Genomic DNA, 16,301 nt, shown 5'->3' with positions numbered 1-16,301 from the left:
ACACAGAGAAATGATTTCAGGAAGAAAAGGTATAGGAATCGTTACCCCAAAGAGAGAGAGACAGAAAAGGGACGGGGAGAGAGAGAGAGGGGAGAGAGAAATGGGTAGTTGTGAGGCTTAGAAAAGACTTCCTGAAAGAGATGGCAATAAAGCTGAAATGTGAAGAATGAACAGGATTTGGACTCGTGGAAATGTAGGGAGCCTGGTGGATAACAGGAAACTGTGAAAAAAAGTCCCAAAGGGCAGAGTGTAGGGCTGAAGTGAGGGACAATAATCACCTGACCAGAGCAGCTGGAAAGAACATGGACAGAAAGGGGGAAAGGTTCAAGGAACACGGGAGATACATCTCTGCATAAAGCAGGGCTTTGACAGCCAACCCCTGCAGCTGGGGATGTCTTCAGTCAGCAACTGGGAATCCCGAAGGCGGGAAACAAGAATCGTGTCTTGGAAAAATAAAACTGTCTATCATTCCTTCTTGACCTCTCACCCTATCCTGGTGGTAATGTCTTCCTTGTCATCTCTGACTCACCCAGGCTAGGACCAGCACCTTTTGTATCCCACACTATAATTCACATACCATAATCATCAACTTCATAAAACTTCATAATTATGGGTTCATGTCAAAGATTAAATACCTGAAGCTAAGGGGTATATCATTAATTTTATTATTCCCAGCACTTAGCATATATAACCTAGTTCAGTGGTCAGCAAACTGCAGCTTGCGAGCCACATGCAGCTCTTTGGCCCCTTGAGTGTGGCTCTTCCACAAAATACCACGTGCGGGCACGCATACACAGTGTGATTGAAACTTCGTGGCCCATGCGCATAAGTCGGTATTTTGTGGAAGAGCCACACTCAAGGGGCCAAAGAGCCGCATGTGGCTCGCGAGCCGCAGTTTGCCCACCACTGACCTAGTTTATCTTAAAGGTTACATGTTAAAATCATCCAGGAAGCTTTAAGAAAAAAAAAATGATGCCCAAACACCACCTCAGACCAATTATGTCAGACTCTCTAGAAGGTGGGACCTAAGGACTGGTATGTTTTAAAAGCTTATCCATGATTCTAACGTGCAACCAGGTTGAGAACCAATGGTTTAAATTACAGCAGGTTCTCAAACAAATGTTTACAGGGGCTGGGCCACAATGGCTCGGTGGTTGAGCGTCGACCCATGAACCAAAAGGTCACCAGTTTGATTCCGGGTCGGGGCACGTGCCCGGGGTTGTGGGCTCAATCTCCAGTAGGGGACCTGCAGGAGGCAGCTGATTAATGTTTCCCTCTCACCAATGTTTCTATCTCTCTATCCCTTTCTCGCTCTAAAATCAATATAAACATCTTTTTTTTAAAGAAATGTTACTGGATGGATGGATGGGGAGATGGATGAATGGACAGATGGATAGTGATGGAGGAACTAAGTAGGAGGAAGAAACAGGGCTATTTTTAAAAGGTACCAGGAGTCTGCTGTAGGGTCACATCAAAGTGGCTGAGGCGGAAATTTGGATCTCGACTTCTCTACCAACTAGTAAACTGTAATTTCTGACTTCACAAATTAAAAAAAATTAGAGAAACACAACGACAGCAATCACAAAGACAGTAATTTTTCCTTTGCTTAGGGACTTGATCATCCTCCCTCCCTCCCTTGCACCACTGTACACCACTGTGCATGGGTGTCTGTGGGCTACCAGGTAAATGCAGGTAACTGCTTTTATTTCCTTACTTTCCCCAAATATGTACAATACCTGTCATCCAGTTCAATCCTTTTCATACTATGAAGGTGCAAAACAGCTAATATTATTGCTACGAGAAATATTACTGCACAGCAAACCCCTACGCTGATATAAAACACACGCGTAGAAGTGGTGGGAGCTGCATGTACAGGATCATCTGAAATAAAAATGAAAAGCACATCAAGCTTTTTAAACAAATTCACCAATTGCTTTGTGACTCAATATGTACTATAAGAATCCTGTTCTTTGTAAAAAAAGATTTTCATTTCATGTGTCCATTCTCTGATAAGATCAGTTACCGGTAGTGTGTTGATGTAAGCTCACACAATTTTTTAAACGTTTTGTTGTAGCTTTTTAGAAAAATTTTTAAATAGAACTTCTGGTTAATGAGTATAAAAGTCACAGTGGCTCCATATAATAAACCACCTGCAGTGATGGAAATGTCCTACGTGAGCCGGCCAATACAGCAGCCACTGGCCACCTGTGGCTACTAAGCACTTGAAACATAGCTAGTGCAACTGAGGAACTGAAGAATTACTTTTATTGCATTATAATTAAAGTTAAATAACTGCATATGGTTAGGAGTTATCATATTGGACAGCACAGATCTCTAGATCCTCATACTTCCTCAGCAGTGATGCTGAAGTAGGCAGATCAGCCAACCACCCTGCTCCCAGGACAAAGAATATTCAACACAGCAGCCCACATGTTTAAAAACAACAACAATAAGCATTTAACCTTTTTCTCTTTAGAGAGCAACAAATTATTTTGCTTATCTGTTTTTAAAGATAAAAGCAGAAAAACAAGACTAATCGTGAAATAAAATAATATTCCGCGTTATATTATTCAAAAAGGAGAGAGAAAGGAAGGAAGCCTCGGCAATAGAGAAAATAACTCAGAAGACAGAGACACACACACAGAAGCAAACTGAGAAAGAGACACAGAAAAACGAGGAACAGAGTGGAAGACAGAGAACAGAACTGGTGTGATTGGAGATTTAAGTAAGTTTTGATGAGTACTTCATCAAAGTAACTCTCCTGAATAAAGCCTGAGGAATTTGGGTTTTATCCCAAGTGAGATGGGAAATCATCGCAAGGTTCAAGCAAAAGAATGACACACATTATCACAGCTGAAGAAAAAACAAAGACGACTGACTGCACGCTGTGTAGAGAATGCTGTGGGGGCAGCAGAGCAGATGCACGGAGAGAGTGAGAGGTCCAAGAAAGAGGCAGCAGAGGCTGGAGCAAGAGTGTGGAGTGGAGAGAGAAGTGAATGGATTGGGAAGCAGATTAACAGGCCTTGCTCGTGGATTATACTAAAGTAGAAAGGAAAAGAGGAATCAAAGCTTTGGCTTAAAGAATCAGGTGGAGAATGGCACGTCTACAAAGACAAGGAGGAAGCAGGCCAGGGGAGGAGAACCCAGAGCTTTGTTCTGTCCGAGAATACTTCGTGCGCATCTGTGTGACATTGTCAAGTGTGGGGATAACTTAGGCCAAAAGGTAAAAGCTAGAGCTTTCAAGCCCTTGGGGAAAACATTGCTTTCTAAAACTTACACTTGGAGTCCACAAACAATAAATCCGAACAGATTAATACAAAGAGACCAAATGGCTTCTTGGTCCTCCAGACCTGACTGCACAAGTACAATCTAGTGACCTTTTAAGGTACTGCTATTAAAACTACCTCAGGGAGAGTAAGTCTCAATGATGAGTCCATGTCAGAAAAGGAAAACGGAAGTCTAAGTTACTATCTAAATACAACCATTACCATAAAAACAAAAATCTACTTTGAGTTTCTGCTCTGTAGGTTTAAATAACATAGCATCTGTCTTTAAGCTGATACTTTCACCTGGAAGAAATTAGCTGAGGGTTAGGTCCAGGTCACAAATCAGATTTTCTAACCTGCTAAAGAGATGAAGATCTTACATGTATTTCACCATCACACTTTAGTAATTATAACCATTTGAAATGTGATATGAATTCTTGCTTAAAAGTTTTTCTAGATCACTTGTTATGAAATATATTAGAGGCCTGATGCACAAATTCGTGCACCAGTGGGTTCCCTCGGCCTGGCCTGCGGGATCAGGCTAAAACCAGATCTCCGACATCCCTCGAGGGGTCTTGGATTGCGAGAAGGCACAGGCCAGGCTGAGGGACCCCACCGGTGCACGTTCAGGGCTGGGGAGGGACGCAGGAGGTTGGTCAGCCAGGGAGGGACCGTGGGAGGGCTCCAGGGCATGTCCAGCTCGTCTCCCTCAGTCCCGATCAGCCGGACCCCAGCAGCAAGCTAACCTACCAGTTGAAGCATCTGCCCCCTGGTGGTCAGTGCACGTCACAGCAACTGGTCAACCAGTTGACTGCCCCCTGGTGGTCTGTGCATATCATAGCGAGCAGTTGAGTGGCCTTAGCATATCATTAGTATATTACACTTTGATTGGTTGAACAGCCGACCAGACAACTGGACACTTAGCATATTAGGCTTTTATTATATAGGATATGAATTTTATTTCTGGAGATGTTTAGTATTCTAGTAATTTCATCTGACTATACCAATCTACAAAACAGCAAATTAAACAGCATAGTGTTTATCTTTTGACAAACTGGAAACCACAAGGCCTCCAAGCTTCATGTAATCATGTTCATTTCCAATCACCATTTTTCATTCCTAATGAAGGAGAAGGGTAATACAGAAACACTTACAAATAGTTCTGCTAGTGTTTTTGTCCAATGCTGAAGTTTTTACTTCTTCAAGTTCTGAATTAAAAAGGAGATAGAAATTGCTTTAGAAATTATTTTCTGTGAACATCCTTAAATATTATAATTACATTTTCTAAATTTTCTCTAACATAGTTTTATGTTATAGCAGAACACTGCCTGAACTAAGATATTTGTTGCAAACATAATACTAAGATATTGTTTCTAACCTGCTAAAGAGATGAAGATCTTACACGTATTTCACGTTCACACTTTAATTATAACCATTTGAAATGTGATATGAATTCTTGCTTAAAAGTTGCTTAAAACATAATAAATGCTAGATTATTATTCTGGTAATCATCACTATAATCATCATTAACCAAAGGGTGATCCTTATAGATAGATGCTCAATGAAAAAGGGTTTCTGTGCCCAGCTGGTGTAGCTCAGTGGCTGAGTGTTGACCCAGAACAAGGAGGACATGGTTCATTTCCCAGTCAGGGCACATACCTGGGTTGCGGGCTATATTCCCAGTAAGGGGCACGCAGGAGATAGCCGATCGATGATTCTCTCTCAGCATTGATGTTTCTATATCTCTCTCTCCCTCTCCCTTCCTCTCTCTAAAATCAATGTAATATACTTTTTAAAAATGATAAAATAAATGGGTTTAATGCTGTAAAGTACTTGGAACATTATAAGCATAATAATTTGAGTAACAAATTATTCAAAAGCAAAAATACCTAATATTTAAGTACCCACAAATGGTATTCTAAGCTTTAGGCTAGATTCGATCTAAAACAAACAATACACACCTCTGAAACAGGTTAGTATGCCCAATATATAGATTAAAAAACCCTGGAGATTTGGATTAAGTAACTTGTCCCAACCTTCTGCCAAGAGCACAGCCATAATTCTAACCCCGGTCTCTCTGACCTCAGGCAATGCTTCTGTATAGTAGTAACTTTATAAGGGAAATACAATAAATACTCCTTTTACTGGGGCCCCTGTCAGAATCACCTGATTTCTTTAAGTCTTCAATTACTACAGTGCTATTTCGCATTCCTAATATAAGATTCCCTCGCAATTCTGGCAAAAGATCTTGAGAAAGCAGGGGCTGAGGGGGGCCTGGTTCCTGGCTAGAAGATGACCTGGCGATTACCTTGGAATTTCATTCGGCAGTGCTCTTCCTTTCCTCACTTACAATTATAAAAGAGATTTGGTTACAAATCTGTAAAAAATACTACAAAATCTATTTTTGACCTTCTTACAATCTATATAGAATACATAAATTGGTAAATAAATTCCTTACTTTTGTAGCACATTTTCCTTCGCTTAAAATTTAAGACTGTAAAGTTTTTTGAAGAGGTTACTGTCAAGTTGAGCTGCATTAGAATCATAACCTCAGAATCTACTTTGCCAGTACAGGAAAGCTCAACCCGGAACACTGTTTAAAAAAAGAAAAATTTATTTTAGTTTTCTAAAATTCAACACTAAAGCCCATCAAATATCTTTAAATTATTTGATTTTTGTTTTAATAAAACTAAAAATACATAAAATTTTAAGCAGAAACTTTCAGAAGACTTATCTTCAGCTTGAGACATTATTTCATTTATTACAAACGTAAAAGTTAGTGTTAAAGAACAAACCAAGAAATAAGTGGAGAGAGAATTATTTTCAACTTTTGCTCATGATATTAATATCACTTTGTCTCATATGTTCTCTTACTGCAGCGGTTCTCAACCTGTGGGTCGCGACCCTTTGGGGGTCAAACGACCCTTTCACAGGGGTCGCCTAAGACCATCGGAAAACATATATATAATTACGTATTGTTTTTGTGATTAATCACTATGCTTTAATTATGTTCAATTTGTAACAATGAAATTGGGGGTCACCACAACATGAGGAACTGTATTAAAGGGTCGCGACATTAGGAAGGTTGAGAACCACTGTCTTACTGTGATATAGTTAAGCTACAGAAACATAAAGCAAACACTGCCACCTGACCAGCCACATCAACAATAAACATTACTTAATAAAAAGGAAAGACAATTCACCACCTGAATTCAATATGTACTGCTCTTAATGGAGAGATTAAATATAAAACTGTGTGGCAAGGCCAGTATGGTTCCGTGGTTGAGTATCAATCCATGAACCAGGAGGTCACGGTTCAATTCCCAGTCAGGGCACATGTCTGGGTTGCAGGCTCAATCCCCAGTGAGGGGCGTGCAGGAGGCAGACAATCAATGATTCTCTCATCACTGATGTTTCTCTCTCTCCCTCTCCCTCTCCCATTCTCTCTCTGAAATCAATCAAAATATATAACAGTGAATAAGACTGCCAGGAAGACTTCCTCAACACCACTGTGGCTTATACTTCCAAGTTTTAATAATTTCCATTTTCTTAAAATTTCACATCTTCAGGAACCTTTCTCAAAAGGCTGGTCCAAAAGTAATTAAACGGGTGTAAATATGACACTTCAATAATTTACTCAGGCAAGCCCCGAGTGCCTATCCCAGGCCAGATGTTATGCTAGGTGCCAAGGGTAGAGAGTTGAAAAAGACAGCACCTGCCCTTTGGGTGGTCACAGGCTAGCAGGGTGAGAAAACAAACAAAAAATTACAAGATAATGTATATCTGTTCAAAAATAGTGAAATAAAGATTCGATGGGGAAGCAAGAACAGGAGAAAGCATTAACAATTGGAGGGAGAGGAGGAGGCAGGAAAAGAACAGTGCAGATTTTGAGACTTGTAGACTATTACTCGTGAATGGGAGTTCACAAGAGGAAAAGATGGTTCCAAATACAGAGACCAGCGCATGCAAAGGCGTGGGTATCAGAACTGCATGGATGTGGAGCTGCTGGAACACTGGGGCAAGTGCAGCAACAAGGCCAGACAGGCAGGGGCAGACGGTCAACCTACAGCATGCTGGGTGGAGCGTCTGGGACGCATTCAGTTGATGGAGGTGGGGGACACGGTTGTGAGAATTACTCCCAGAGGAACAAGACCAAACACGGGGACCCACACAGAGGCCAATGCCAGCAATGCAGAAAGGGAGATAAGGAAGAGCTGAACACAGACAGTTCTGGAGGCGATGGAAAAGAGGGAATGGTTTAAAAGACAGTACAAATCATCAATGTTTATAAAAATTACTTTTCAAAGTACTTGTATATCTTATGCCTATCAAGTAAGATGCACCACACAGCAGTATGGAATATAAATTGTTCTTTTTGGGATACGGGAGACACAGTTGTAATCAGTGGGGTAAACATTGTCTTTGAGACTCACCTGATAAAGTGCGTGGAACTTCCCCCTGAGCAGAAATGTTGACCTGGGGCATGTCCATTGCCACAAAGTTGTCTACTTGGAATCCCAGCTTATATTCAACCTGTAAAATGGAGAAATAAACAAACTGAACCTGTGATAACAGAAAGGACACTGATAACCTGACTTCACTGATTTGGCTCATTAATGAATACTTGCGCCTTTCATGTGTACAATCTAGCTATTAAACAATGCAAATAGAAACAGTCCTAGGAATTTTCAACTGGACAAAAATTCAGCCCAGTAAGCCACTGTCTACTTCCTATCCACCATAATCCTGTAAATCTGCCATGTAGATTTCAGAAATTCTTTTGAGAACTACACAGCCATTGAAAAGGAAGTCTAGAGAGGCCCTGAGATGTGTAATTCATAGACCAAGGTTAGCCAGCAATGCCTTCTCTGGCTTATAAAAGCCAAGCTCTGATGGGCTACATGTGGCTGGCAGACCCACTCCCACAAGCAGATTCCAAGGCAGGAATTTCTAATAGAATATCTAAGCCACATTCTCTAGTCTAACTTTTACCATTAAGCAAATTCATGGTTGGATACCCATCTAACTTCTGAATCTGTTTCTCAAGTGAGTCAGAATCCAAAAGGGGAAAGAGGTAATTAAGACGTTATCTCTGGAATACCAATATTTATCTATCAAATACCTGCCCTACACAGTATGACTTAAAAGAACCAACCAGCATCAATAAATAAATAGTCTTGCTGCTTAGAAAGATGTTCATGGAAGAAACAGCTCAAACCGCAAAGCAATAGTTGAAATTCAGAATGGCTGCCACCTGCAATAAGGCCATATATCTCTCATTAGTCTTTGTTCTGCCCATGGGACCTTTTTCTCCTTTTTTAATCCTCACCCAAGGACATTTTTTTCATTGAATCCAGAGAGAGAGAAAAGAGAGAGAGAGAGAGAGAGAGAGAGAGAGAGAGAGAGAGAGAGAGAGAGAACGAGAACGAACACCATCAATTGGCTGTTTCCATTGGGGTTCGAACCTGTAACCTCAGTATGTGCCCCAACTGGGAATCGAACCCATGATCCTTTGGTGTGTGGGAAATCGCCCTCACCATGAGCCACACTGGCCAGGGCCCATGGGGTCTTGATAAGACTATTAGTAGTACCTGCTCCCATTCAGGGGTCACAAGAGCAGCTTTGGTGGATGGCTAGGATAGATGGAAGCCAAGGGGCAGTGGGTTGGGAAAAGAGTAGCAGGAAAGAGGTTCAAGAACCCATTCTTTTAAAAAAAATTTAAAATTTCAATTATAGTTAACATACAATATTATATTCACTTCAGGTGTACAACATAGTGATTAGACATTTATGTAACTTACAAAGTGGTCACCCCAATAAGTCTAGTACCCATCTGACATCATGCATAGTTATTATGATATTAATGACTACATTCCCTATACTGTCCTTTATAATTGGCAATTTGCAAATCTTGTTTCAGAAACAATGAGGAAGAATTGGAACCAGGCAGTAGCTGGGGGCAGGGGGGGGGGGATCCCAAAGCTTTTCTGTCTTCTTTTATCAATGGGAGGTATTCCCAATGTATATGCTAATGAAAAAAGCCAATGAAATGGGACATCATAAAGATGAAAGGAAACTGGGAAAAAGGATCATCCCATATGTAAGACAGGGTTGGGGAACCTTTTTTCTGCCAAGGGTCATTTGGATATTTATAACATCATTCAAGAACTATACAAAATTATCAACTTAAAAATGAGCCTGCTATATTTGGTCAAACATCTAATGAACTCACCCCTAATGCCTTGGCAGGCCAGACCAAATGATTTCGTAGGCCTTATATGGCCCGCTGGCCGGATGATGTTCCCCACCCCTGCTGTAAGAGAACGGACTGGCCTTTGGTATGGCTCCAGGAAAGGGGGTGTCTACCCATGGATAAGAAAAGGGACTCAATCCAATGAATTTAACTCTCTGGGTTTCTCCTTTCACACTCTATCTGAAAGCCCCTGAATGCTGTAGGGAGATGCCAATGTTAAACTACTGCTTTGCAGTTACAGGAGGTATACAGATAACTGTTATCGGCTGTATTTGATAAGTGCAACTGTTCATAAAGGAAATGTTCTTGCTGCTGCACATCAGAAAGTGACTTAGTGGTACCTTGGCTAGGAAGTGTGCACTCTCACCTTAGCACACCACCACAGGGTCACTGCCACCAGGAGGTGCTAGCAGGCTTTTCAACAATTCTCATTGGCTAACAGTGAGAGAATGCACTCACTGTATCCCTGTATCCACGCTATCTCTGAACAGGACCATACATGGAGAGCAAGTGCACACACTGGCAGTCAGCAAGAACTGGGTTTGGAACCGTTAGACTATGTGATCCTTAGGAAAATTGTTAACTTTCCAAGTTTCAGTTGTTGTAAAATGAAGATAAAGGAACCCATTGTGAGGATCAAACAGGACAATTAACGCAGCACATCTGTCAGTGTGGCACAGGTTCCCCTTGATGAGTGAAGAGTCCAGTGGCATCAGCAGTTATTCCAGAGTAGCTGCCCTATTGTCCCGCTGCACTTCCCATAGGCACCAGCCTACTCCTGACCCTAGAGGTCCTGACAGCCTTCCTGTGCTCTGCCAAGATCACTGCTGCAGCCCTTCTGCTTGGTCCCCCACCCTGTGAACCCCACTATTTTAAACAGCCCTCACACTCTTAGCCTCGTCACAAACGTCTTCCCCACCTTGTCCCCCAACCTGGCTTTCTTCAGAAGTCGTGTCCTCCCGTTTATCATTCAGTTCATACAACACCTGGCCCTCAGGGACTAGGCAGTAGGGGCAGCATTCTTTTAGAATCATTAGGTCCTTTCTGGACATCCCTTCCTCAGGCAAAACCACCTACACTCTGAAGCTCGCAAGTTCTACTCCTAACAGCTCTTCCTCATGCCATCAACACGAACAACAGACTCAGGTCATTGCAGAGGCCTTGGCCCTTGGTTCACTCTATCTCCTGCCATCTTCCTGGTGGCTCCAATATTCAATATTCCTACCTACTAAAGAACTTGCTCCATAATCAAACAATGCAAAAATCCCACTCTATCAAAGATCCCATCACTACCTCTGATTCCTACATAACAAGGTCTTTGTCTCTACTCTAATTCAGCCAACATTTATGAAGCACATTTATAAGCAAGGGGTGTGCTCACAGCTGAGATGTAATAGCCAATTATTTCCCTCCTTTCCAGCCCAGCCAGGGACCTGGTTTCACTTTCCCAAACCAAAGAAGACAATGTTACTGACACTGTCATATCAACATCCTAGGTTCACTCCCTGCCCCCTTAGAGGGCAGCCCAGCTCCCGATGCCCCTCACTCTACTCCTGTGACCCAGCACTGCCAGAGGCGATCACATCTCAGGGGAGGAGGGTGCTCTCACACAACACTGACTCCAGGCTGAGGGTAAGCCCTTAATCCTGCTCAGCTTTCCTTCCTCACCAACCCTCTCTCCCTAGTTTTCTCATTCCAAACCTCACAGGATCTCATGCTTCACCGCCTGCTGCTCTGCCCGCTTCCTCGCTCAACAATGTTCCTTTCTCCTTTGGTGAGCACAGAGGAGCCCCCTTTCTGCCTTTCTTTTCAGCATGAGGAGGATCTGTTAGAACACCCATCCTTTGTACCCAGTCCCAAGGAAAGACCTATTCTCCTCTATCTGACAAATGACAAACCCTTCTATCTAGCACTCTAGGTTCCAGCCCATGGGAACCTCCTATTACCAACCAGTCTTCCTCACTCTCCTCTATCTTCAATCCTCTCATGTGCCCAATTACCTACTAAACATATCTACCTAACAACCTTATAGCCCTCAAATTTAACAGATTCAAAGCCAAACTTATGTTTCCCCACACATACTGTCTCCTTTACTGGAGGACTCAGTTATTATAAGCAGAGGCACAGCTAACCAGGGACCAGAACCCCTAGGGAAGCCAAGAACAGCACACGGGGTCAGGGCCATAACTGCAGTGCCCAGGACAGGAATGGGGAGAAGGGAAAGAGGCAGGAAAGTGAGCTTGTGAGTGGAGCTGGGTAGAGTGCGGGGCACGAGGAGAGGTGGTGAGGGGCTCAGTAACAGGTTTGAGGACAACCCTGCTACCAGAATCGCAGCCTGGCAGAGTAAGTCTGCAGGTGTGGAAGCCTGCCTTTTGCTGGCTCCCTTTTTGAGGGCCCCTCAAAACATGTGAGGCATTCATTAGGCAGCAGTTCTCTTCTCCCTCTGGAATCTTTAAGATACAAAATTTAAAACTGCAGTTTCGGGGGTCAGGGAAGAAGCTGTCCATTGTTAAATCCCTTTTTCTGTACTTTGGCGTGTACTGATCTGTACGGAATCACACTTGCCAATAATCCTTTGAAGAAACTGATCTGTTCTACAGCTAACATTCATAATCTACGGCAACAAAGAAATTCTGAACAGCAGTTGTCAGAAAAGAAAGAATGAACCAAAAGACTTCAGAAAAGAAACTAGAGAAAATATAAATATTTGAATAAGCTAAAAAATAAACATTTTTGGTAATCTTCCCTTACTTGGAAATGAATGGCAACTGCAAATAGGCAACCGATGAGTAAAGCCATTTCCTTCTGAAACATAGTACAGATTTAAAGTGAATATACTTGCCCACAGCCTAACAGACTTCTAATTTCACACAAAAGCCCCACTCTGCTGGGGACACTGCAGACTGCTCACCGGGGCTGCTGTTGGAACTCTGTACGAGTTCCCTGCAAACCCTCCTAACAATGATGAAAATTTCCTGAAACCAGAGAACAGCTATGGGTGGGCATGTGTAGGAGAGGTATTCTGCTACCCTTTCATATATTGTTGCATTTCAGCTATCTAAAATATAGACACTTAACAAATACAGGGTTTGGTTTTTTTTTCTGGACATAGGAGAATGTTCCGGGATACAGAAGAAACTAATTATCTGTCAAAACAACCCAGTAGCTTTTGCTTCTTTTAAAGTGTGTGGCCTTGTGAAAGAGAAGCAATATCAGAGTTCTCATCCCATCTGGAAATGCAATTAGCCAATGGTATTTATCCACCACTCACTACGGCAATGTGACACATATCGAAAATAAGATACAGCTCCAGCCTCCGAGGAGACCACAGTCTGTTTGGCAAGACAAAACAGAGTTGTGTAAACACTGAAGAACAGCACTATGAGCAAAAGCTTTGATGTGTGAAAACGAATGTTAAAATTTCTACAATGTGAACTGACATACCAACGAGCTCAGGGATCTTTGGAAGCAAATATTGCATCTCCTGGCACACTCTTAACAGGCAAGAACCAAGAGCTTCTGATCAAGTGTCAGAGCTTGGGAGCCATGGCCCTCCTTCTGAAAGCTCATGACTGCATCCCAGGGCCAACATGACCAGGTGAAGAACCTTCTCTATGTCCCTCCTGCCTTCTTGCATGACTTTCCCATTTCAAGTCAACTCTGCTGCCTGCTTCCTCCCAAATATGAGTCTTGGTTTCCTCTTATAGTAACTGATCAATAAACCAAAGTACAACCATATAATAGTATCTTATACAGTCATCTAGAGGGGAAAAAAGTTCAACTCGATAAGCAATGAGACACTTTACTGGGATACATTAGAAAATATGCAGTATATTACTTGTTCAAAAATGCACACACACATACACACCTTATCCATGCACAGAGCATCTCTAGAAGGGGAGGCTAGAATCAGGTAGCAGTGGTGGCCACAGGGAAGGGGACTAGGTGGCTGGATTGCTTCGGGTGGTACTAAGAAGGAGTGAGACTTATTTTTCACTATATCCTCCTTGTGCCTTTTGAATTTTGTACTATGAGCATATATTGAATATTCAAAAGATTAATTTTGAAAATAAAAACCTTCAATTAACCAACTGTGCTAAAATTGCCAGAGATTATGACCTAAAGCTGGAATTATGAGCTCCAATGGTGGTCAAAGCCTGAAACTAGATTCACACACACACATTTCTTAGTTTTTTTTAATTATAAAATGTTTTACAAGATGATTACTTTTCTCTAAATTCTTATACCTGTTACAGGTGAACTTGTGAAATTAGTTTAGCTGTATAGTTAAGCTATGAATTCCATTCATTTATTCACATTTACAGCTTTATTCAGAGTAAAACACCTGAAAAAGCCCATGTGTGCAACTGGTGTCAAATGTACCCAGGCTATGTTTTCATGCTCCTAGAAACAGGGAATTCACAGCTCCTAAAGGAGCACACTGTAATTCTAAAAAGCTCTACTGTTCACAAGTTCCCTGTCTGATGAGCTGTGCCCTGTGGCTTTTACCCCCTGCATCTCTTCTGCAGTCAGTTAAGGAGCACCTGTAACTAAGCACCAGGTGCCATACCAGGCACAGAGGACACAGAGAAATATGAAAGGGATTCTCACCTTGGGGTGCTGAGCATCGAGGAGGAATGCAGAAAAGAAAACACTACAACACTCTCAGAACATGATGAGGGCTGTGGGGGACACACTCTCAGAACATGATGAGGGCTGTGGGGGACACACTCTTAGAACATGATGAGGGCTGTGGGGGACACCACTCTTAGAACATGATGAGGGCTGTGGGGGACACACTCTTAGAACATGATGAGGGCTGTGGGGGACACCACTCTTAGAACATGATGAGGGCTGTGGGGGACACACTCAGAACATGATGAGGGCTGTGGGGGACACACTCTTAGAATATGATGAGGGCTGTGGAGGACACACTCTTAGAACATGATGAGGGCTGTGGGGGACAACACTCTTAGAACATGATGAGGGCTGTGGGGGACAACACTCTTAGAACATGATGAGGGCTGTGGGGGACACACTCTTAGAACATGATGAGGGCTGTGGGGGACACCACTCTTAGAACATGATGAGGGCTGTGGGGGACACACTCTTAGAACATGATGAGGGCTGTGGGGGACACACTCTTAGAACATGATGAGGGCTGTGGGGGACACACTCTTAGAACATGATAAGATATGGGGGATACACTCTTAGAACATGATGAGGGCTATGGGAGACACATTCTTAAAACGTGATGAGGGCCAAAACCGGTTTGGCTCGGTGGATAGAGAGTCGGCCTGCGGACTGAGAGGTCCCGGGTTCGATTCCGGTCAAGGGCATGTACCTGGGTTGCGGGCATATCCCCAGTGGGAGATGTGCAGGAGGCAGCTGATCGATGATTCTCTCTCATCGATGTTTCTAACTCTCTATCTCTCTCCCTTCCTCTCTGTAAAAAAAAATCAATAAAATATATTAAAAAAAAACAAAAACAAAAACGTGATGAGGGCTATTGGGGGAGGAAAGAGCAACGTACTGTGGGGACAGAAAAGGGCACTGACACCGCCAAGGTCAGGTGACACCAAGTCTTATGGTTTTATGAGATAAGTGGGAGTTAATGAGATAAAGAATAAAGAAAGCACATTTCTAGCAGAGCCAATAGCAGCATGTAACAGAGCACAGGCCATTCAAGAAATTGCCAAACAGACAAAATGGCACTAACCAATTAGCTGGAGAGACACAGAAGAGAACGGCAGGGACGAGATCGTGAAGGCTTCCTAACTGGATTCTGGTGGCAACTGAGAACCTGGAGCAGCTCTGTGCTGGGTGCACCAAAAGGCCACCCAGTGGCAAGACCATTTACAAGATCATTTGCATATGTAGGTAAGAAATAAATTAAGGTCCAAACTACGGATGAGGCATTAGGTCCCGACATAGGGAGGAAATTAATTTAAGGTTTTAATTATGAGAAAGAAGCAACTAGACTTGAAAGGTCTAAGAGGAGAAGTCTAGGATCCTGTCTGGGCTTCTGGCCTAGCCATGTAACTCGATGGTGACACCCTCCAACAAGTCAGGGAACTTCTGCAGTGCCAAGGATGTCCTACCAGCAACAGCAGCCCAAATGTGCACTAATGATAGTATTTAGTATCTGCCACAGAAGTTTAGAAATTATGCTGCACACGACAATGCGAAGAAAATGGATGCACAATAGAGCTGCGCAACATGTACCCCCGGCCAACACTGCTTCCCATTCAAACGTGTGTTCATCTGAGCTCCTTCTTCTATCTACACTCCTCCACTCCAAGTTCCTCCCATGACAGGCTCCTAAAAACTCCTCATGCACCCTCTAACAGTGATGTCAGATCCCTAAAACTAATTCCAAATAAAATCATCAGTGTGTGTGTGTGTGTGTACACACATATATATATTAATCTTTATTGTTGAAAGTATTAACTTTGCCCCCCTCCTCCCCCCATTGTTTAATTTAGTTCAGTTGTAACTGTGACACCCCACGTTGTCTTTTTAGCTACAGATCCCCCCATACACTTGCCCAGGAAACACTCTCATAATATATCAGCATTCTTTTTTCCTAAGTGGGCCCAGAAATAGTCACCTTGTTCAAGGGTAGTAGAGTACCTAGAATAGAATCTCTACTACTTCATTAGATTTGTCTCTATTTTAAAAATCCATCTATTACTTGTTTTTATATTCATCAACATTAAAAGTATGAAAGGTAACAAATGATTGATTACCTATCAGGTTTTTTTTGGAGAACACAGAAGCTT

The 16,301-nt window shown here is 42.5% G+C and overlaps 1 protein-coding gene across 1 annotated transcript in view; it reads right to left on the bottom strand.

Moving 5' to 3' along the window:
- RYK (receptor like tyrosine kinase) overlaps positions 1 to 16,301 on the bottom strand; it is a gene marked incomplete at its 5' end in the record, with an annotated part of 85,501 nt that overhangs the window by 39,471 nt on the left and 29,729 nt on the right. The window contains 4 exon segments of the mRNA XM_081105996.1: positions 1,737 to 1,881; positions 4,421 to 4,474; positions 5,725 to 5,859; positions 7,700 to 7,799. Coding sequence (XP_080962122.1) covers positions 1,737 to 1,881; positions 4,421 to 4,474; positions 5,725 to 5,859; positions 7,700 to 7,799 — 434 coding nt within the window.

This window comes from Myotis nattereri (genome assembly GCF_964212035.1).
Source record: "Myotis nattereri genome assembly, chromosome: 14".
NCBI classification, from domain to species: domain Eukaryota; kingdom Metazoa; phylum Chordata; class Mammalia; order Chiroptera; family Vespertilionidae; genus Myotis; species Myotis nattereri.
The sequence above is the reverse complement of the archived record's forward strand: the minus strand, read 5'-3'. Positions and strand labels throughout refer to the sequence as shown.